Source organism: Phlebotomus papatasi, chromosome 3 (genome assembly GCF_024763615.1).
Source record: "Phlebotomus papatasi isolate M1 chromosome 3, Ppap_2.1, whole genome shotgun sequence".
NCBI classification, from domain to species: domain Eukaryota; kingdom Metazoa; phylum Arthropoda; class Insecta; order Diptera; family Psychodidae; genus Phlebotomus; species Phlebotomus papatasi.
The window spans coordinates 24974835-24998878 of record NC_077224.1 but is presented as its reverse complement, the minus strand read 5'-3'; the positions used below and the strand labels follow the sequence as shown (position 1 = coordinate 24998878).

Below are 24044 nucleotides of genomic sequence, written 5' to 3'. Positions count from 1 at the left end.
ATAATTTGGGAATAGCATCATGGTATAGTATTTTTTTAAAAGTAATCTATATAAAATAAATATTAGGGAATAGACTGAATAATTCTTTTTTCTAAAGAAATTCAATACCACAAATGTTTTTCTCACAGTAATGGTACAATCTCTAAAAGTTCACTAATTTTAAGAATTGTGCTCTATATTCTGTGCCATTTCTTGCCAAAATTAGGATTTTATAAAAATCAATACCAAAATAGCGTATCTTAAATGCCAGAATACCCAGTATGGCCATCAATGCCATAATATTCTGAAAAGCAATACTGAAATGTTCCAGAAAACTGTAGCACGATGTTTTAAAATTAAAGCATTAATTATTTAGAAATCGATTCCAGAATGCACTCAAATTTTCTGAAAAGAAATATTCCACAATCTATTAAAATTATTGTAATGATGATCTTGTAAAATCAATCCCAAAAATTGTCTGAAGTCAATGCCACAATATTCTTTATAATTGAATTATAAAATACGAGATTTATGTCATGGTTTCAAAGACAAATAAAGTAGTTAAATTCAATCAAAAATTCATAAAAATTATTGGTTAAATAATATTTTATATAAAACAGAATTAAAATATAAGAGATTAATGGGATAGTTTAAATAAATTCAGTTACTTGACTTCAAAACTCGCAAAAATCAATGTGTAAAAAACTATAGAAAATTTTAATGCCACAAATATTGCAAATGTGTATTGTTTTTTGAGAATTGTTTTTCTTGTTGAGCCTATTTTTTTTTTAGTACAAACTAGACGAGCTATCAGAAACAAATATTGGGAAAGCAACAAATCGGTAATTAATTATAATTAAATACTTTACAATGAAACAGAATCCTTGGGCATAATATCTGTCAAATGGCAAGAATAAAATTAGTACAGACTTGTGCTAAAGTTCTGAAATGTTTACTTAGGAGTTTTTAATATTTTCTTACAGGTCCAATTATATGTTCGATATCTATATACCGATTAACCAGATAATAATGGTTTATACAAATGCACAAGAAATAAACTTTCAAGAGATGTTTGGTTTAGTTTTTAGTATTAAACAGATGAGGTACTTGGAGTAAATGCTTGAAGAAAATATACTTAAAAATATAATTATATCATACGCTGATTTTTGATCATTATTATTTTGCAATGAAACAAGTCCCTTGTGCATAATATCTGTCATATGCCAAGAATAAAATTAGTACAGATTTGTGCTAAAGTTCCGAATGTTTACTTAGGATTTTTTTATTATTTTCTTACAGGTCCAATTATATGTTCAATATCTATATACCGAGTAATTAGCTGAATAATGGTTTCTACAAATGCGCGAGAAATAGACTCTCAAGAGATGTTTGGTTTGGTTTTTTAGTACAAAACAAATGAGATTGCGAGAAGCAAATGTTTGGAGAAAATATAATTAAAAATATAATTATGACATACGCTGATTTTTGATCATTATTATTTTGCAATGAAACAGGTCCCTTGTGCATAATATCTGTCATATGCCAAGAATAAAATTAGTACAGACATGTGGTAAAATTTTTATTTTTTAGAACTTTTAAATTAAGCATACCACTTAGATTCCAATATCCGTGAATTCTCAAGAAAAGAAGAAATAAAAAGATAAAGAAGAGAGTGAATTTTTCTTCCCTTTTTCCCTTCTTCAATAAATATGATATATTGTGGACTGATGCCCATAAATGGATCTTGGCATTATTAATAATTTTCTGTAACTGAAGACACGGTAGAGATTTATAGCGGGATGAAGAATGGTGCTGAGAAACAGAAGAATTGGACAGTATGTGAAAAGATTTTTACGTGTATAAATGTGCGATGTGATTTCATAAAGGAGTCAATAATCAGTGATTTATGACATTAGCTGTAACACGGGGGATCGTGATGTATATAAGTTAGAAATGATTTCGCGGTGGCTCATTTTGGCGCATAGAAAGACAGAACGTTACCAAAAGAAGATACAATTGACTAGATAGCACATTGTAAAATTTTAACAATTTGTTTTGAGCGTGCAATGTCGGCAGTTTGTTAGTTTGGTCTTTCACAAAACCATGTCATATATATTTATACCATTGTTGACTTTCACGCTGGCAAAAGCCATAAAAAACAGTCCTACAGTCGAAGAAATATTTCAATACAAATAATTTCTCACGTATCCCGTGCCAGATTTTCTGCGGCATCCTCTAATCTACTACCCTTCTTCTGATACGTATACACAATATTGGCTCTTTTTTTATTTGCCTTCGGTGGCTATGCGAGGTGAGAAGGCTTTTTCTCTGCAGATGCTATGTGTAGAAGGATTAACAATAATAATTGGTGGCGCCTGGTTTGTTATCTTAACCACAAAATCAATATTTGTTTCATTTGTCTCCCTGACAACATTCTCTCGATACGAAATGAACAATCTCTCCCTCACATGACAATGAGGACAATCTCTCCTGTACCGCTGGAGGAGCAATATTCCTGCCTGTTATTGCTGTATCACATACTGTGCAGCCTTGCACGACGCGTCAGAGCCAATTGCCAACATATGCTACATCCCCGCATCAATGCTGCACTTCCTTCCTCATCCTATGATCCCCTCACGACCGATAATTCACCCAAAATCCTATTGTGTCCGATACCCTACTCCTCTGCCCCTACCACAAATCCATTGTCTGCCCTGTCACATCTCGTGGGCGACACTAGGTCGCACCAGAGGTGTTCTTTTTTAATTCCGCCAATGCTATTAACATCCCGATTGTCCACTCTTGTCCGAAGATGTGCATTTTGTCCCATTCAATGCCCAAACGACAAAAAAAAATCACAGTCACACTCAAAAGGTGTATGACCGTATTTTCGGGGTAGTCGATGACTCATTCCAATCTCAACAGACCCATCAGCCACAGAGGTATTCACCATATGAAATACAATTTTCCTCAGCACACATGTGGATATGAGGGATATGACAGAGGGTCGCTTTTTCCTACTAATATTGTCAAATGGCAATATGTGTTATCTCAATGCTGACATTGAGAGGACTTTCCGGTAAAAAAGATTACACAAAGGCAAAAAAAAAATCACAGGAAGATTCGTTATGCTAAATTAAAATGAGATTCGTAATGTAGGGGAAGAGTTGAATTACATTTTAAGCTAAATTAAAGTCATTAAAATTATTATTGGTATTGGTATTTGTACTAGCGTTGTGGTATTCGCTTAATTGTCCGATATAGTAAACTTAAAATGAATACCACTAATGTCTTAAACTTAAAATCCGAATGTGAGTAAAAATAATGCCATAATGCCACAATTTTCGGAGATTTAAAAAAAAGGCTGTAAAAACAATCTCACAATATTCCTCAATGAATATCACCAATACCATAAACCTATATCCAATTAGGTTTGTGGGATTGTAATAAATTTGATAATGTTGTATAATAAATAAATATAAAAATAAATTAAAATCAATCCCAGTGAATCCAAGAATAGAATTTCAAATCATAAGATCAATACCATAAGGTATGATAGTATAGTACTAAAATGTCACCTAGAGTTCGGATAAATCTATAAGAAATTCTAATGGCAATTCCACGATTATTTAGAATTAGTAAAAAAGCATTCTCACAATCTCAAAGTTGTTTTGAAATAGACCACGTAATAAATCTTAATGAATACCACAATGTTTTTTTTAATCTATGAGTGTTACTAAAATCGATCGTACTATGCCTTAAAATCAATAACATAATGCTTGACAGGGATAGATTAATAAAATGACAGAATGCCATAAGGCCGAACCAAAGTTCACTGAAGTCTATCTTGCGATGCCTTAAAATTAATAACCTTATGTACGGGGAAGTGGGGTTTGAGTTGTTGAGCTACATTGTTAAACGATTTTTTCGCATATTTTCAAAGGAAACTGTAGTTTAACATGATGTAATTTGAATAGACCAAACAATTGTGGATCTAAATAAAACAATTGTAAGGAACAGCTTCATTTGGAAATAGGTGAAAAAAATCATATATCAATAAAGCCCCACAGCACAAAGTAGCCCCACCTCCCCATACATAAATTTCATAAAAAAACATCCAAAAAAATCTCCAGTGTTTTTAAAATCGATTATACAATAAGTTTAAATGAAATGTTCAATGTAGTAAAACGAATCCCACAACGTTTCCAATACCACACACAATATCAATACCACTATATTCTAAAATAAATCCCAATTTGTCGTTAAACTTTAAATGTCTCTAAAAGAGAACTTATTGATTTACCTAGAAACTATTTCAACTCTGCTTGATCTATTACCCCAAAGTTTTTTTTTTTCAATTGCATAACAAATAAAAACCAATACCATAGTGTTCTATATTGAATCCCAAAACGTAAATGAAATTCATTAAAATTCAATACAACAATCTTCTAAATAAAACCGAGAAAGTCGATAAAACTAATCATACAATATTAATAATCTAACTTTTAACTTAATTTGGAACACGTCTGAAATTTAGCACAAAAATAAGACGACTTTCTTAAAGAACCCTAAGAAATTATGAAACATTGTTAAAATAGCGTTTTTCTTTATGAAATATTATGTGTTCTTGATTTTATTAGTTGATTTTATAGGAAAATTTTAGATTTCTTTTATGAATTTATTTAGTACAGTCATGTGCTAAATAATGAATTTTAAACCAATTTTACATCAACATAATTTTTTAAATATGTTTCGTCGTATACGTCGTATATGTAACGTCTTTGAATAAAATAATCTAATGAGTTTCATTTACTGCAGACCTGTGCTAAACATTCAATTATATAAACACACTTTGAATGTAATTCTTAAATACATTTTATGAAAATAATCTAATAAATTGATTTAGCATAGTATTGCACTTCAAACAATTTTTTTTTCTTGTTTTTGCAATATTTCTTAATGGAATGACCTAAGGAATCGATTAGTACAGTCATGTGCTAAGTAACTAATATAATTCAAGGCAGGGGTGTGCAAGAACCATTTGAAACCGAATAAACGTCAAAATGAGTTTGTTCTGGTAGCGTTTTTGACCATTTACGAACAAGTTTCATTTGACGTTTGTTCGGCTTCAAACGATTCTTTTACACCTCTGATCCAAGGAATTGGCTTAGCACAGTCCTGTGCTAAAAAATTTACTTCAAATGCAGTTTTTTCTTTTTCTTTTTTGGGTACATTAACTTATGATCAATTTATTTATTGCAAAACCATATAGGTTAAGTTGAATTTAATAGCTTCTCGGCACAGCATAAAATATACAGATTGGATTGTTATGCACAATATCATATTAGGCCGGCCGGGATGATAAATTTCATCACGAAGAACGTCATTGGGACGATAAATGTACTTTTGGGCGTCACCCTCGAAAATTAGGAATTTTGTTCACCTCACTCTCGTTCAATAACCATCCCTCCAACACCCTCAAGGCATTAAAATCATACCCTCCGAAAATTCAGTGCACGCCAGTATCCCATCTAGGCACAAACTCCACGCCACACAGGAACATTAATAGAAATTGTAATTGAATTTCGTATTAGAGGAGGGAATCCTTTCTGTCGAAAAATTATTTTATTGCAGCTGAATGCTCCTGAATTTCAAATGCTGCAAAATTGGGAAATGTTTCGCTGTTTCCTCTTGATTGTTTGGATGTGTTACTCAACAAAAAGAGATGAAAAAAAAATATAGAATAAAGCGCGTCGGAAATCCGAGATTAAACTGGCATAATGACTTCATTTTGAAAAGGAGAGAAATGGGGTTGGAAAGTATTATGGGTGAAATAGGCCTGCATAAAACTAGGGCTTTTGTTGAAAATACTTAAATAGACATGGTGGGATTCATTTTAATTTCCTTATCGATGGAAGAAATCAGGAGCAAGAGGAAACTCTCGCTTTCTCAAATTCATGCTTTTATCGTGTGCCTTGAGGGGGTATGATGTTTGTTTGTCAGTTGTATGTTGTGTCTCTTCCAGTTGAATGACAGAGGCATGTAAAGGAGCAAATCACGCAAGATTTGCTCAAAGACAACACACCCAAGGTGGATGGTATTTAAATTCAGTGACATCATTAAGCGGTATGGGGTGGTTTCCTTGGAATCTGTATACAGAGACATTTCACAAATATTATTCCCTTTTTCACAAGTCTGAGACAGCTTTTTGTTGCACAAACGCAAAAGAGGATTCTGAACTGAAAATAAATGAGGAACAATGCATATGGAAGTATTTCAGATGCATAACGCTGAAATTCAACAATGAGCCTTAGAAAATCTCCTCTAGTGGTTCTTTCCTGAGATAAAATCTCCTTTTGATCTGTAGTAAAATAGCTCAAGTGTGCCTCGGCTAAAATATAAAGCCTAGTAAATGTCTTTGCGGAGTGCATCACTAATAGATATGTGTTTTATAATGCTTTTAATACTCGTATTCATGATCTTGAAAATTTGAGTATAATGAGAAGTATAATAACTTAAGCGGTCTTCAGACTAGAGGTTTAGCCCAGTACCCGAAGGTCTCTAATTCCTAAATAGCGAGCAATTTTATAGCTTTTTGAGAGTCTAATAGGTTAATTATTTTTATAATCCAATCCTAAGTTAAATTTTTCCAAAAATTGTGATTAGATTAGGTAACTCTGAAGCCCGGTAGGTATGAAGCTAATTAGGTAGGATTGTCTGAAGCCCGTATTACACTTTATACGTTTTGAATGAATTTTGTTCAAGGATATTTATTTCAGAAAATGGGTTCTGGATTTTCTGTAGTCTTACCCGATAAGATCGGCGGTAGAAGCAAATTAGAAATATTAGAAACAAGTTCGAAATATTCGAACAGTACTGATAGAGCTTTCGAAGTCTTATTTTTGTTCACCAAAAAGATAGGCAATAGTCACTGACGTGGGAGAAAGATCAGTCCGGTATTTTGTGTGCCTGAGAGTAGCCAAAACTGACACTGCGAGAAAACTCAGTGAGATTATTTTTATTTGGAAAAGACAGATTCGAATTAAAAGTCCTGATTTTCGTTTTTATTTGTTAACGGTATTCTTTTTCGTTCATTATATATGTTTCCAAGAGCGCAAGCTCAAAAGCATTATTATGAAAATAAATAAATAAATAAATCAATAAATAAAAATCCCCGTATAAATGCCGCGTAATGGACTATTCCTAAAGTAAAATTTCCGTAAACACTGTAATAATCCCCCAAGTGTGCCTGTATTATAACAGAAAGTGTAGTTTTTTTCTATTTTGAAGAGCAATTTGGAACAAATTTTCTGTAAAGAAATTTTTAAACAAAACATCTTAGTTTTAATACATATTGAGTATATTTATACATCATCTAATTCGAAATCGTTTTGCCTTGTCTACATGGTCTAAAGGGTAAGTTACGATTTATTGATTCGTCCACAAAGTTTTGTGCGATTTAAAATGAGAATTTTGAAAATAAATGTAAATCATAAAATTATATATATTATTTTGAAAATAAATGTTGAACCAGTACAAATTCTCTCTAGATTCTGAATATTGACTAATAAGGAAAAATTCCTTACGTTCAGTAATTAACCTTCTCGATTTGAGAGCTCTCTCTGATTCGAAGGTATACAGATCTTACCTAAAGATCCAATGGAACTTCGAAAATTTAAACCGAGGAATCGCAAAAAGTGAATAAGTTCTTGAAAGGACATTTACTTCAATGAAATTAAAATTATAACGTGCAGCAGCAAACGCTTGCGCATTTTGTCATGGTTTTAGAACGAAGTGTCAAAAATACCGAAAATTCGATTCGGAAGAACAGCCAGTGCTAAAACGGCGAATATGTGAACTCAAATTTTATACTTCCAGGTTTGGCTTGGACTAGAGTCTTTCCTCTTATTCAGAAATTACCTTCCCAATTTGAGAGTTCTCTCCGATTGAGATTTGTTCTGTACCGATTCGAAGGAATATCAGAGAGAACTTACCTAAAAGCCCGTTGGAAGTTCGAAAGTTTAATCCGATGAGTTACACAAAAGTGGGCTAGTTCATCAAAAGGACATCTGTTTTAGTGGAATTGTAATTCAAACGTTCCGTTATCCTGAAATTCCACAAAATTACACAAAAAAATCATTTTTTGCATCAAACGTTTGCACATTTTTCTTGACACTTGACAATTGAAGTGTCAAAAATACCGAAATTCAAAGTGGCAGAACAATCAGCGCTAAAGCGGCGAGTGCGTAAACTTGGATTTTAGGCTTCCGGTAGATTTTGGAATAAGTTTGTCTTGTCTTTTAAGTGGCTTTATCTTTTCGAAAGGTTATTACTGACCGAAGCCATTTTGTCTTTTCGAAATGTTATTACTGGACGGAGCCATGGAGGAATTTTTCAGATCCGAACCTAAATTATTTAAAAAGCTCGGAATCGATTATCGAATTTGCGAATGCCTTTGAGTATAAAAACTGGTTGAAATATTTCCTTTCATTTGAGGATAATCAAAGCCGAAAATGCGATCTTTGCAGAAATTTATGTGAATTTACAGTAAAAATTCTCGAAAATCAAAGATGTTTTGTTCGCATCCGAAACGGTTTTGAATCATTAATAAAAAATATTCTTAGTAATTTTAATAGCATGAAATTATTGCAATATTCTAAGGGCTATTTCATTAAATCAAACCAAATAATCTGAAGCATAATTTAATTCAGATTATTGGAAGCAAGTATTTGAGCATTCAGCAAAGTTCTTCACACTTCATCGCCCTTTTGCTTTTATGAATAAAATTCTCATATCTTTCGAAGCATTCGTCATAATCTGACGAGAGACAAAGGACTGGGCATCATACCTGGAATCTATCTGTGAGAGAACAAGAACTGCAGAGCATAGCTCTGGGTATTATAAAAACCTCAGAACAAAAGTGTTAAGAGCTCATTTGCATTTTATTTGCGTGCCATGGAAGACTGAAAATGATTTTCAAGTTTAAATTCAGTCTGAAGATTTTGTTCTTTTTGGCGGAAGACGCAAAGGGATGTTAATGACGTAGAATTTGTGTCTCCCTCCTTAAGCCTTTTTGGCACGACAATAAAAACACTTCTTTTGCTCCTGGAAAATTTAACCAATTGCCAATAGAGAAAGAGAACTTTTGTTTAAGGCAAAGAGGAAACACACGACAAAATATTATTACGCAATTGCACAAGGTTTTGTTCCCTTGATCCTTTTGAATGAATTTCAAAAGGGACGGACGAAGAAGGGTGTTTTTGTGCTGCTCTATACCCATCCCCTAGAATCCCTCAGACATTTCACTCAAATGAATAAATATATGACATTTTTTCCGCATTTCCAAAAGGGAAGAAAAATTTCACCCAACAATGGAAAAAAACCAGGGTGAAGAACTCTTAGTTTGGCTCACTACAAGTGTATTAGGTTGAGACTTTCGAAGGGTATCGAGGGTTTATGTAGCAAATTACAAGGGAAAAAATACTAATATTGTTTTCCTGTTTACTCACCTAAATACCAAAGTTTTCCTAGAACCATTCTTCTTTTGCCAAAGACACGTTTCTGGGTGAAAAAAAAACGTATTTCTAATTTTGACGAAAATACGAGTTGAAATTGTTTACCACGCGCCAACTAAATAATTACTTTCAGCTTTTCCTTTTTTTCATTCTTGAAAGAATTTAATGCGTTGGTAAATAGCAAAATTGTGCCTCGGGAACTTTGTGAAAAGATATTAAATTGGGGACTTGGAAGTCTCTCGTTAAACTTCCATGTCTTGCTATAAATATAGAAATGGAGCAGTTATTGTGGAAAACTAAGTTTCCGGCTCTTCTTTCACAGTACCATAAAATAAAGAGTGGTCAACGCATAAAGTGGCTACAATTTAATGCAACATTTTGACTCTTCTTTTTCCCCATACAAAAATGTTACCATTTCCTTTGAAATATTCGAATGAAGTTACTTTGACAGTCGGTATTTGCACTCTGCTATATCATAAAAAAAATCACGACAAGAACAGAGATTAAAACATATGCAGCATAATCATGGTCAATTTATATCTGTATATATTATTTCTGTGATAAAACATTGCGAATAGAGACATAATGTAAACAGTAGATAAAGCGAATTTAATGTATAATATTATTGCAATGGAACCCTAAATAATATATACACACTTCTACATAGTTGCGAATTAAACATTGAAATTACAAAGCAGATGAAACAAACTTTTGAGTTATGAGAAGCTTTTATGTTGTTTGCATTGCATAGTCGGTGAGTGAATTTGGGATTTTACTCAAATTTGGATTTTAAAGGCAAATGGAGGTATGACAGCAAATTTATCTATGAGAAATCTCAATAATTTTATTTAGTACATGCATGTACTAAATAATAATGTGGCCAAAAAGGCCGAAATTTGCGAATGATGCTTTACTGATAAAAATAAATTTGAAACTTATTGGATTTAATATTCCTTGCTCTTTAAATTTATAAAATATCGTGTTTATTAAAAATTATTGAACATGTACTAATTCTAAGGCATATCGCAGTATTTAATTAAAAAATATAAATGAATAATAATAACAAAATATCTGATTATGTAAATTTGCTTATGAGAAATTTCAATGAATTTTTGGTACATGCATGTACTAAATGAAACTACAAGCTTGTACATGATTGTACTAAATAATATTGTGGTCGAAATTTGCGAATGATGCTTTACTGATGAAAATAAATTTGAAACTTATTGGATTTAATATTTCTCGCTCATTAAATTTATAAAATATCGTGTTTAATAAAAATTATTGAACATGTACTAATTCTAAGACATATCGCAGTATTTAATTTAAAAATATTAATTAATAATAATAATAAAATATCTGATTATGTAAATTTTCATATGAGAAATTTCAATGAATTTTTAGTACCTGCATGTACTAAATGAAAGTGCGACTGAGATTTATGAATTTTCAATCAATGCTTCACTGATAAAATTGATATTAAAACTTGTTGGATTTGATATTCCTTGTCCTTTTAAGCGATAAATTTTTTAATCTATTTTTTTCAACAAACATTATTGTAACTGTACTAATTTCAAAGTAAATCTTATTGTTTAATTGAAAAAAATTAAATGAATAATGATAACACAAGATCTAATTTTTTAAATTTATCCATGAGAATTTTTAGTACACGCAGGTATCAAATGAAACTGCGACTTTTGTAATTTTTAAATCAAATTATTCTTTGTTCATAAAAATGAATTTAAAAAATTATTAGCTTTAGTATTTAATTTAAAGAATAATGATAACGAGATATTTGAATTTGAAATTAAATGAATTTTTAGTACATGCATGTACTAAATGAAATTGTGAACGAAATTTGCGATTTTAAAATTAAAATTACCATTTACCGATAAAAATAAATTATCTAAATGAGAAAATTATTGAATTTAATATTTGTTATCGTTTAAAAGAATGATATATAATAAATGATCTATTGTGTTAAAAAAATAGCATATCCAAGAATTTATAAAATAAAAAAGTGATTGTGGAAGGGATTTATTGATTCAAAATTTCGGATTTGTATACAAATAATTTTGCTAGCTAATCCATTTTTATTGTGGGAAAATTATTTAAAAAAGTGCATGATGAGCAAAGAGAAGAGAAAAACAAATGGCTCAAGTAGCCGTGTGCGTCATAGAGGAAAGCCCGTGCGGTGTCAATTGTCATTGCACCGCAAGGGCCTAATAAATTCTCTTCTCTTTGCTCACTAGCATATTGTTCAAGTTAACAAAAGAATAATCATAACTTATCATTTGAATATTAGTTTTTTGACATTAATATTTTAATGACATTAATGAAATATTTTAATTCAGAAAAGATTTAAAATATTCATGTCAACCTTTTCTTTTTAATTAAAACAATACTTATTAAATAATAGAAGAATACAGATAATAAAACATTTGACTACTATTTTGTAAATCAGTATTTTAATGAGATAATTTAAGCAATAATTTAAAATATTTATGTGACACAAATTATTTTCCAGTTCAATTTATTTTAATATTCAATTGAATTGTTGCACGCAATATTAAAAATATGAGTAACAAATCCCATAAAAATTTATTGGATATTAAAATGATCAGTAATACAATATTTTTGCACTGGAAAAGTTAATGCTTTAAAAATTTTTCACATGCGTGTACTAAAAGAACTACCATTAGCTGGCAAAACCTGTGAAGTTTTGTATAATATAATTAGAACTTAAAATAATACTTTGAAAGATTTTAATAAAAGTAGGGTGGAATCACCAGTTCTCGCCAGTGCCCCACTTCTCGCCACTTACATTGAAATCGCTATTTTTCGCAATTTATGAAATAAATGAGTCGCAATTTTTTTTTGTATTTTTTCTGCTTCTTCGCATAGAATCGAAAAATAATAATTATTCGTTTTGGATTCACGATTTTGATCACTTTTTAGAGCAATATTTTAAGCAAGTGCATCGAATCCAACATCTCTTACCAAATGTACTAAGTGTCGTCAAATTTTCATCAGGCCAAAAATACCTATTTGGGTAAATAATTTGTCTATTGAATATTTAATTGCACTTGTGGAATACATAAAATTTGTATTTAGTCAATTAATATTTCATTTTATATTATTTTTGTATAAAAATGAGGCATGGCGAGAAGTGGTAATATTCTGGAATTGATTTTACCACCTGTCGCCATATCTTTTCAATAGGCGACGCTAACTTCACTTCGTACATTCTCAGTTGTCAAATCTGCATTGTTTACTTTCTGCAAAAGCCCCATAATTTGATTTCTCAAATAAAAGTGAAGAAAAATCATTTAAAGAGAGTAATAATAAAGTGACCACAAGGAAAGAGAAATGGTGAATGTATTCTTTTCATAGCATTGCCTAAAATAACCGAGTGTGGTTCTTTTCAAGTGGGTGGCGAGAAGTGGTTACAAATTTTACAAAACTGGCGAAAAGTGGTAAAAAGTGGCGGCGAAATGGTTATTTTTGCATTATTAATAAAAATCAGTTTTTTAAGTAGTCCAGCGTTATGTTCTAGGATTATTGTTTTCACGTATCTAGAGCCAATACATCTAAGTAACTTTGTGTCAAATTTGACTTATCTTGTAACAAGGATTCAAAAGTTATGATTAAATTAATTTAATTTTTTCCTAAACATGGCGATAGCCGGTTATTCCACCCTAATTATTAATTTTCGTACAATTTTTGCAACTTCAATAAATTTAGTATTGTAAATAATATTAATATGTTCTAAAATGTTTGAAAAGCCGATCCGATGTGATTTATTACAATTCTCACTTTTTAAAGTTAGAATATTGAGAAGACGTTTTATAGGGTAAAGTGATAGAAGTTGGACATAGTGTTGCAAGTTGGACAATTCGCCGGTACAAGTTGGACATGGTTTTTTTTTGATAAATACAGTACAAAATTTGTTTTTAAGCACAATGAACCAAATTATAAAACTAAAGCATTAAAAATATACAAAGAAAAATGAAGTTGAAATTTATCAAGAAAAAAGCCCTGTCCAACTTGTAGCATTGTCCAACTTGTACCACTTTATCCTAAATACAAAACAAATAATTAAACTTTAAAATATAAACGTTTAGTACAGACATGTTCTAAATTAGAGATAAACCTAAAAAGTTACTCTATTTATGACTGTAATAGATCTAAAGGAACGCTTTATCTAAAAGCAACTGAAAGTAATTCTAAAAGGGAAAGAACAATATTGAGAAGAATAATACGGTGTACTAAACAAACGTGTATTAGAAACTGGTAATATTTACAGCAAAAAGTATATAAATCGCCAAAAGCATATAAGGTCCGAGAAATATGACATTCCAATTCTTTTCTAGTGTTCGAAATTTCTCTTCCACTCAGAATAGACATTTACTAACTCAAGGACATGCACTAATATTCCTACTGAAAACCATAAATCTTAGGAAGAAAATCTTGAAGAAAATCCAATTTCAACACTTAATTACAACACTGAGAGATATCCGAAAAAGTTAAAATAACATTCCGGAAATGTTTATTTTATGTAAATTTTATGTTTTTTAAGGTGTATTAGGGGTTAAAGGTACCCTTTTTCATGTTAATTTTACCCTTAAAAAGGTGTAAAATTAACATTAAAAAATGTTGATATATTTTTACACATAAAAAGTGTTAAAGTTATGAGGAAAAAAAAGTTAATCACACCCCCGTTTTTTTCTCAGTGAAATTAACTAAAATGCGAGATATTTAATGTAATGAAATGAAATCTAAATTTTAATTTGAAAATTCTCTAAGGTATAAAATAATGATATTTAATTTTATATATATTTTTTTAATGTTACTACCCCATTAGCTGACAAGAAAAGTTAATGAACTTCAGCATGGCTTTAAAGTGCGGTGTATGTTGGTGCATAGAAACAAATCCAACATGCAAATAACAAAATTCCTTGGGGACAAAACCCATTAGCTTTAGGAGTTTTTAGCAAATTTGTGTCCCCTCCTTTTGCCTGGAGGGATACACTGAATTTATAACCTTTTTAATTAAACTATTAAACAAAAGTTTCTTGGGAGGTTGAGGGTAAGAGTGTGAATGGCAAGTCTCGAGTTTTGGACAAACTCTCATAAACTTCCAACCCTTTTGGATTAGAAGGACCGTTGAGGAAGAAATATGTTTTAGGCATTGTATTTTTTTCTTCAGAAGTTTTCTGTGAGAGAAATTTTTAAGAAAAAAAATAACACTTTGGATTTATGGAGAGAACAAGAGGAAGACTAATTAAGTTGCTATTTACCTTACCTCGAAGGTGTTTAAACGAAACGTGTGCTCAAATCTGAATTTTATCATGTTCCAATTCAAGTCAAACCCCTAATACAAATCTTTGGCGATAGCAATGAGTGATTGCCGGTGATTAAGCAGTGTATTGTGCGTCAGTGTCGAGTCTGTGATTTTGCACCCAAATGCCCCATCTCAAACAACATTGTAGAGTAATATGACCACTAATTGGCCATAATATGCTTTGAGGCAGGTAATATAATCTCCAAGCTAAACACAATGCAACTACTTGTTTTTAGACTTTCTCTCCATTGTTCTTTATTCATTTTCAGTGACTCAGATCACACTTCAGTATATCAGATCACTTATAAGTAGATTGGAGTATTCTAAAAGCCTTGAAAAGTAAAATTTCCACTCTAAGGCTTATTAAGAAGCATTAGAAAAACTTCCTAAGCCATGGCCGGAAAGTGGTCACAAAGGTGGCCAATAAGTGGTAATTTTTAAATTGATACAAAATATAAGGGAATATTTAATAAAATATTTATATTTACTTAATATGAGTGGAGTAAAGAATGTTCTAAGATGCAAGTAACTCGTGATCGAATCCCCATTTAGGGCCTTGACAGACATGAGGATTAGCCGAGAGACGGCTTAGCGTAATTATATTAGAAATAATGGTTAAAATACATTTCCATCATTTTCCACTAAGTCGTCTCTCGGCTTAAGTCGTAAGTGTGTCTAGGACATTAGGCTACCAGGATTTCTTCTGGCATTAAGGGTATTTGTAATCCAGTTTCTTTATTTTAAAAATGATTTAAAAATCCGATCGGGAATGTCTAGTTTCTCTATGAAGCGTTATGCTAATACATTTTGTATTCAGATTTAATGAAAAGACTCTTAACTCTTTCCGGACCGCAGCATATGCTGCAAGCCAATTTCACAATTTTTTAATCAAAAATATCTAAGCTCAGGAAATAATTGAGGTCCAGCAAAAAATATCTTACATTTGGACATCCTTATAGTTTGTAACCATCCACAAGAATCGGATTTATATCAGTTCTGAATAATTAAAAAACATTGTTTTTCATAGAATATTCATATGCTGCTTTGGGTACTCAGAGTCCCAAAAGAGACGAAAGAGTTAATGACTGGCCTGAAAGTGGTTATTAAGATTTCCAGTAACTGGCAATTTTTACCTGAATAATAATAAAGTGAGTTATCTATATGTAAAGTAACCAATAAGTGGACATATACCCCTATGTGGTTCTGACTTCAATATGTCATGGCATGGAGATTGCTTTACGACTCCAGTGGAGTGTGGACGAGAGAATCTTATCTGTTAATAAATCGACATGGCAGAAACAGCGAGAGGGCCGTAAAGGTATAAAAATGGAATGATGGAATGGCAACAAAAGGTGTGCGTTGGCAATCAATTCGCTTTGGAGGGCATTTCGGGGGGCCGGTGAGGGCGGCTTGTGGCTCTCAAATGGCAGGATAAAAGAGAGCACTGTTCTGCGTGCCTTACTTGTTAACATTGTGAACGTGGAAGAAATAGTGAATTAATTCTCTCACAGTATAAAGCAAATATGGATCTTTTCATTAACAAAAAAAAAATCAATCCACAATTGCTGCCCAGAAGATTTGAGACGAACATTTGACACAATTTCGAAAGTGAAAGGCTTCAAGATTCACCAAAATGATGGATTATGATAATTGATGGGTTGACAGGTGGTTAATTATTTAAACACTGGAGAGTGATACGGAAAACGTGCGTCTTTTGGTGTTTGCTCTCCGGCTATGGATGGTCTTTGCCGGAAAGTGAGCCATCGACAGCTCATCAATCAACCGGAAGAAGTTGTGGGTGATTTTCAGGAGTAATTTTTGCTTCTTGTTTTGGAAAAGTTTAGGCTTAAAAATTATGAGATTGTCATTTTTTGAGAAGATATTTCGGATATCTAAATTAGATAATAAGTAATTAAAAAATAAATATTTTAAATATTAATTAATCTTGCCGAATAAGAATAGAATTAGGAACATGTAACTTAATTATTATATTGAAAGAATAAAGGTTTTCTTATCTCCGGAAAACATTACCAATTAACTTATAGCTGACAATAAGCGGTGTAAATGAGGAAATAGGAATTGATTGAACCTTAACCCATTAAGAAATTCGACAATAATTAATTTTACAAAAATTGTGACTTATCACCGGCATTCGTTGATCAGTATAATTTATGATTACACTGATCATGATTACCTTATGATACAATTTCAAAGTATTTTTACAAAATGGCTATAAAAATTTGTGTCTCTCCAAAACCATGTTTTTGGGATTGCTAAAAACGCGTCGTGAACTTTTTTTCATTTTTGAATATGCTCTAGAGATTACCAAGGCAGATATTTACTCCATATACCAAATTACCGTTGAATTATTTCTAAAACGGGTTTTCAAGAACAAACGTTCATAAGGCTCTAAAGAGCATATTTATTAACTGAATGGTATTATTTTTAAGTGTGTTGGAAAGGTCTTGGAATTTTTGATAGGACTGAATTGGTTTCAATCGGTGATGAACCGGCAATGAATTGTTTCATAACCGATAAGTAATTTTTATCCGAAAATCATTTTTAATACTTCTAAGTCTAAGCCAGTTTTTGGACGATATTTTGAGTGATTTATGAATCGGTTCAAATTCGTTATGAACTGTTAAACAGGAACTGATGCAAAAGTACTTTTGAGGATGAAGACATTGTTAAATCAGGTTAAATCTACCCCTGTCTCCCCTATTATTTTTTATTTAAAATAAAACAGGAAAACTGTTCTCAAGGCAGATATAGCCAGTCATTCAGGAAAGGCTAACAAACAATGATTTCTAAGGAGTGAATAATAGGAGCACTTAGGTCAGAAAGTACTATTGTATACTACCATAATACTTTTCAAAGCATCTTAATAAATTTTGACCCAATTAGAAAAATATCATAAAAAATATTTAAAGTCTTTCTCTTTAAGTTTAAGTGACACATTTTAATTTAGGGGACTTTAGTGTATTTAGTGAAATAATCTTTGATGATTGATATCGCACATGTAGCCAATGTATAATACATTTTCCGTTATCCTTTCTAGATTAGGTCACTAGAGCTTTGAACTATACGGTACTATACAGTTCAAATCCTAATTTTACTTATATCAATAAGACATAAACACAGACATGAAAACTTGCATTTGCTAGATTAACGTATCTCGGTATTCCCTAAAGCCTTCGGAAATTTATGCAATAAGATTCGGTCGATAGACGATTAAAATCCGATTGCGTTTTTCACAAAATTCTATTTTATGAATCGATTATTGGAATTTGACAAAATTAATGCATATATTTCTTTAAGACTTTACACCACTTGTGAGTAGAGAGAATAAACTATAATGTAGCCGAAGAATTTTATTTCTCATGGTTTTTTTTCCGAAAATTAAACTTGTATTGAACTATACCAAAAATTCAAATTTTAATTTTTATTTAAATCGTTCAGTTAATCTCCAGTAAGAATAATGAATCATCTTCTTACTCGAATATTTCTTTTTGTTTATCTAGGTAAACATATAAAAATCTCGAATATCATATCGTATAATCTAAATTTTTATTTTTAAATGAATTTTTCGAAAATGATTTATCAATGTTTTTGCTTTTTATGCATAAGAAATTAATAAAAGAACTCATTCCTAATATTTTAAATAAAAGAAAGATAATTATTTTTTTTTAGAATTTTAAATCTAATCTTTTTTCAGGTCCCTAACAATAATTTTGAAATATTTATTATGTTATCATGTATTTATTAAATTAAACTGTAAACATATTTTTATTTAGTTCAATTTATTGAATGTTTATTTTTGAATTTCAGGATTGAGAGAACTAACACGATTATTTTTACGGTCGAATATTTACTAAAATAAAATTCAACATATTATATTTGTTGCATATTATATTTGTATTTTGACTAATCTTTTCAAAAGTTTTTTATAGACGGAATTGGGGTACCTTTGAAATTGGACTTTTTTCTCTTTTTGAATAGAACTTAGATTTATCATAATATAATTATCTTCTCAATAGGTTTGAGAAGCTAAATAATATCATAGTAAGGTCCAATTTTATTTAAAATTAGGAGAAAAAACTCTAGGAAGGTGTCCCAATTCAAAGGTGCCCCCTACTCACAACTTAATAATACTCCAAATGACTTAATTGTTTTGTTTTCAAATATGCAAAAGTCAAAGTCTTTTAGTTAAAGTCTTTGCGGAACCATTACCAAATAAGCTTATAGAAAATGACTTAGAAAACATATTTTTCCTTGTATTAGAGAAAATAGATCCTCTATAAAGTTGTATTGAATTAAATTTCCTGGAAAAATACAGTGGGACCTCGATAGAGTCAATCCTCGATAGAAATAACTCTCGATAGAGTCAAAAGATATTTTTTTACTCTACGGACTTCGATAGTGTCAACGAATCTAATAGAGTTCAATAGAGTAGGCCTGGAGTTAGTTAGTTGACTTTATCGAGGTCCCAATGTATGTCAGTTAAATATTTCATTTAATTTAACACAAATTACTGGAAACTAATTTTTATTTACCTAACTGTGTTATCACACTTGCACATTAAAATTTTAATATAATTTACATTAATTGTCGCTGGTGAGAGTCCAAATGTGTAATTTATGTGTTTGAATCATTTTATATTCAAAATTTGATCTATTTGTTGATAAAAAGGTAAACTTGGCCCACAAAATTTGATATAAATTGATTTATAGCATTAATGCGAAAAATTAATGCGATATTCTTCTTAATTTTTTTATGTTAAAAATATTTATGTTTTAGGTAAATTTAAACTTATTTTTGCAGGCCAAGTCCACTTCTTTATCAATAAATAGAAAAACCCCAAATATTAAGTGACTCAAACACATAAATAACATATTTGGACGCTCACAAGCAACAATTAATGTAAATCACATTAGAATTTTAATGTGCAAGTGTGATAACGCCGTAAGAATGTTTAAAGAATATTTTGTTCCATATCGATATCACCCAGAAAATTCTCTTTTAATTTGAAAATTTAATTTGTAGATTAAACAATTTGAGATATCACCTTTAGGTTTTTGGTAGCCCCTTAAAAGAAGTAATCCCTTTTGTTCCCCTATATTTTGCAACGCAAATTTGGTCATTATGTATGCTACCCAATTACGGAGATTGAAGTGAAAGTGCCAGCTTACCTTTTGAGCCTTGCACATGGCCGAGATGGCTTGAACATCGTGCGAATGATGGCGATTCTCAGTGAGACACTGCTGGCACGTGGGACACTTGCAGGTGATGCAGTAGAGACTCAGAGATTCAGTGTGTTCAGCACAGACGGACTCCCTGACCGTGGAAGCCCCGCGGGGTTTGGTGAGACTATGCTTGGCTAGGGGTCCACGGGCGGGATGACAGAGTTCGCGACAGGTGTCGCAGTAGCGGATCTCACACTGTTCACACACAACGGAAGCCACACGCGGCTCGGATTCGCACATTTGACACCTGAGAGCCTCGCGTTCGCAAAATCGGTCAACAATGGACTCCATGGCGCGATAGGGGGGCAAATTGCGAGCCCCACCCTCGTCGAAGAAGACAATCTTGCGACAGAGGGGACAGGCCAGGGAGAAAACGGCCCCACCGGATGGTGGGAAAAGCAGACCCTGGAGATTGGGGGTGCCGGCGTAGGAGCCAGGTCTGGAAGTGCAGCAGACCACACCTGAATCGGCTTCGCTTAGGATGCTGACTTTGTCAGCTTGATCTTGATCCGAGGAGACGCTCTCGGGGGCACTGGAGCTGCCCGTGGAGGAAGCAGAGGAAGTGGAGGAAGCTGAGGAAGTTGAGGATGCAGATGAGGAGGAAGATACGTGATGGGGATGCTGATGATTAGGTGGTGCTGGATGCACCTGAGCCGTGACAATGGTTGTGGTGCTAGAGGGTGTCTGCAGATCTAGGGCACAGCCTAGGCATAGAGCATGGTAGCAGGGCAGGAGCACGGGACTCGCAAAGAGTTGCTTGCAGACAGGACAACGTAGCTCCTCCTCCATGGTAGAGTGGCCCAAAGACAATTCCGGGGCATACAAGGAAGACACACTGACTGATATTACACTCTGTCTCTTGAGGAAATTTTTATTCTAGTGTTCTCTCTCTCTAATAATACTTTCCCTGATCACCCGGAAGCTGCACACGAGGCCCTCCGGGACAAGTGTCTAACACGCAAAATTATCCAATAAACACTTCACAGTGAAAACACTTTAAACATTGCACCTCTTGCACATGCCTTACACACTCTTTCTTATGGGATTCCGCCACTTTAATCCACTCTAAACCGAGCAATCCCACAATTTCCTGCTCTCTTCGTTCTCTCTTCTTTCTTACAATTTTCTTGGCTTCAGCACATGCACGAGCGGCAAAAATAGTCCACGGCAGCAGCTGCTGACGATCCGAACTCCACGATACACCAAAACAGACTGAATCTCGCTGTCGATTACCTTCCCAGGCGCACCAGGAATCTCCTCAAACGGTCTCACATTGCGCACTCTACCAATTTCTACCCTACCCAGTCCGAGATGGCACTCCATTCCATTGCTCTTTGATATCTTATTGCCGCCAAAACACCAATTTTTTTACAATGTTTTTCATCTCGTCATTTCTTTAGTTGCTCTTCCTCCTAAATAAATTATCCCGCTGTCGTGCAGCTTCCGCTTCATCCCTCTTCATGGAACTCAGCGCGAAGGAAAAGCAGAAAAGAAGCCCCCAAAGAAGGGAAAGCTCCTCCGGAGTGATGAATAAAACCAATCAATCAACTCACAGGAAGCTAATAAAAGATGCTGAGTGTGGGAGGAAAGTTTTTTTCTCGCCTCAGAAAAAAAAGTTTTCGTATTAGGACTTTTGGACCATCTTCCCATGGAAGACAATTTGAAACAATTTGGAGACTGTTGCCACTTTGGGGACACATTAGTGAGATTGGTGTTTGTGAAGTGAGGGTGACAAGAAAACTGGGGGCAAAAATAGGAAAGTTTATCGGAAAATGAGTATTTATTGGCTAAATGGGTTAACCCAAATACTACCCAAGAATTACTAAACTCACAGCGGGATCTTTGGAAAGCTTTGACACGGCTGAAAAATGTGCGTCTGCTTATTTACATGCAATGAATAAGTAAACATACCATGTAAACAACTTTAAGCACCGTGAAACACATTCACAATGCAATTTTAATGGAAGTAAATTTCAATTCTCTTCTTCTCAGTAAATAGGCGGCACAAGGAATGGAAATATATTGCTAATTTAGATTGAGTGTAGCAAATAGAATATTGAGTCTACTGAATTTTCAATATTTACTCGTTTATTGATTTTATTCATCATCAAATGTTTTAATATGTATTGTTTAATATTTCATTTTGATTTTATTTCCCTTTTGCCGGAATAGCAAAATTTTACTACAGTGTACTAATTTAGTCATGAGAACGTTATTCACGTTATTCGTACGTCACTGAAATAACTTGAAGTAACTCCTATTCACTGTCTTACCTCAATATTACGTTATTTTTACTTTAAATTAGTTACGTCAAAACTGACAGAAAAATGACGGCAGTCTTTCGAAAGCTTTGCTTACAGGGCTTACGTAATTTTTAGAAGTAATATCTACGTTAATAAAATGTAAATATTATCTCGTAGGGTAAAGCTAGGGGTAGGACAGGCCTTTTTGTCTTGATAAATTTAGTACTTCATTTTTATTTGGGCCAATCCATCTCAAAACGACCGAAAAAATCGCAAATCGAGGGGTCATGGTCTTAGATGTTTCTGAATTTTACATATGTTAAAGTACACGATAAAATAATATACCCCTATTTTTTTTTTCGTCCGAGAAAAAATCCTGGCCGGAGATACATGGCGTCAAAGATGGCGCCTCGCGCTTCATTCCTCAATTGCGATTTTTAGCAAATATTTTAAAATGCTCTATTTCGGGAACGGGTTGAGATTTTTTCTTACTCTTTATTTTTATTTGAAAGATAATTTTATACTCTTTAAAACGATATACTTGATTTTGCATTATCTGCTTAAGTTTCTTTGTAACGGTATTTTAAAAAATTTTTGAAAAAATTTAAAAATTAATTTTTCTCAAAAACCCCATTCTAAAAAAATTTCATTTTTTTACTGTTGATCAGTAACATTGAGTACTACATTCCCTGAAAAGGCGAGCTTCCACTTTTGCACTTACTTTTTTTAAAAAATATTTGAAAAATTACCATATTTTCAAAATAAAAATAACCAGTTAAACTCAAAATTTTGAGTTCAACTTTTCAGGGAATATAGTACTCCACAATACTTATAAACAGCCAAAAAATCAAAATTTTTCGAAATCAAGTTTTTGAAAAAAAAATTTTTTTTTGAGTTTTAAATAAAAATGTCTTTTATTGACAAAAATCAAACTTTAAGATACATTTGACACATGTGTCAATATGTAGATTTTTTTAAACGGAATTTCAAAAAAAAAATTTTTTTTAATTTTTTCAAAAATAATCCAAAAAAATTTCCAAAATTTTTTTTTTTGAAAAAGTAAAAGAAAACAAAAAAACATAATTAGTACATGTATTTAATATAATTTAAAGGCTTATTTTTGTCAATAAAAGACATTTGTATTTAAAACTCAAAAAAAAAAATTTTTTTTCAAAAACTTGATTTCGAAAAATTTTGATTTTTTGGCTGTTTATAAGTATTGTGGAGTGCTATATTCCCTGAAAAGTTGAACTCAAAATTTTGAGTTTAACTGGTTATTTTTAATTTTGAAAATATGGTAATTTTTCAAATATTTTTTAAAAAAAGTAAGTGCAAAAGTGGAAGCTCGCCTTTTCAGGGAATGTAGTACTCAATGTTACTGATCAACAGTAAAAAAATGAAATTTTTTTAGAATGGGGTTTTTGAGAAAAATTAATTTTTAATTTTTTTCAAAAATTTTTTAAAATACCGTTACAAAGAAACTTAAGCACATAATGCAAAATCAAGTATATCGTTTTAAAGAGTATAAAATTATCTTTCAAATAAAAATAAAGAGTAAGAAAAAATCTCAACCCGTTCCCGAAATAGAGCATTTTAAAATATTTACTAAAAATCGCAATTGAGGAATGAAGCGCGAGGCGCCATCTTTGACGCCATGTATCTCCGGCCAGGATTTTTTTTCGGACGAAAAAAAAATAGGGGTATATTATTAGGTGAGATT

The 24044-nt window shown here is 32.1% G+C and overlaps 1 protein-coding gene across 2 annotated transcripts in view; it reads right to left on the bottom strand.

The window, feature by feature from the left end:
• LOC129808325 (E3 ubiquitin-protein ligase TRIM9) overlaps nucleotides 1–21298 on the bottom strand; it is a 92164-nt gene extending 70866 nt beyond the window's left edge. For both annotated transcript variants that reach the window (XM_055858169.1, XM_055858170.1), the window contains exon 1: nucleotides 20028–21298. In XM_055858169.1, the coding sequence (XP_055714144.1) occupies nucleotides 20028–20870 (843 nt within the window). In that variant the 5' untranslated portion in view covers nucleotides 20871–21298. The remainder of the gene's footprint in view (nucleotides 1–20027) is intronic.
• Between the last annotated feature and the right edge of the window lie 2746 nt (nucleotides 21299–24044).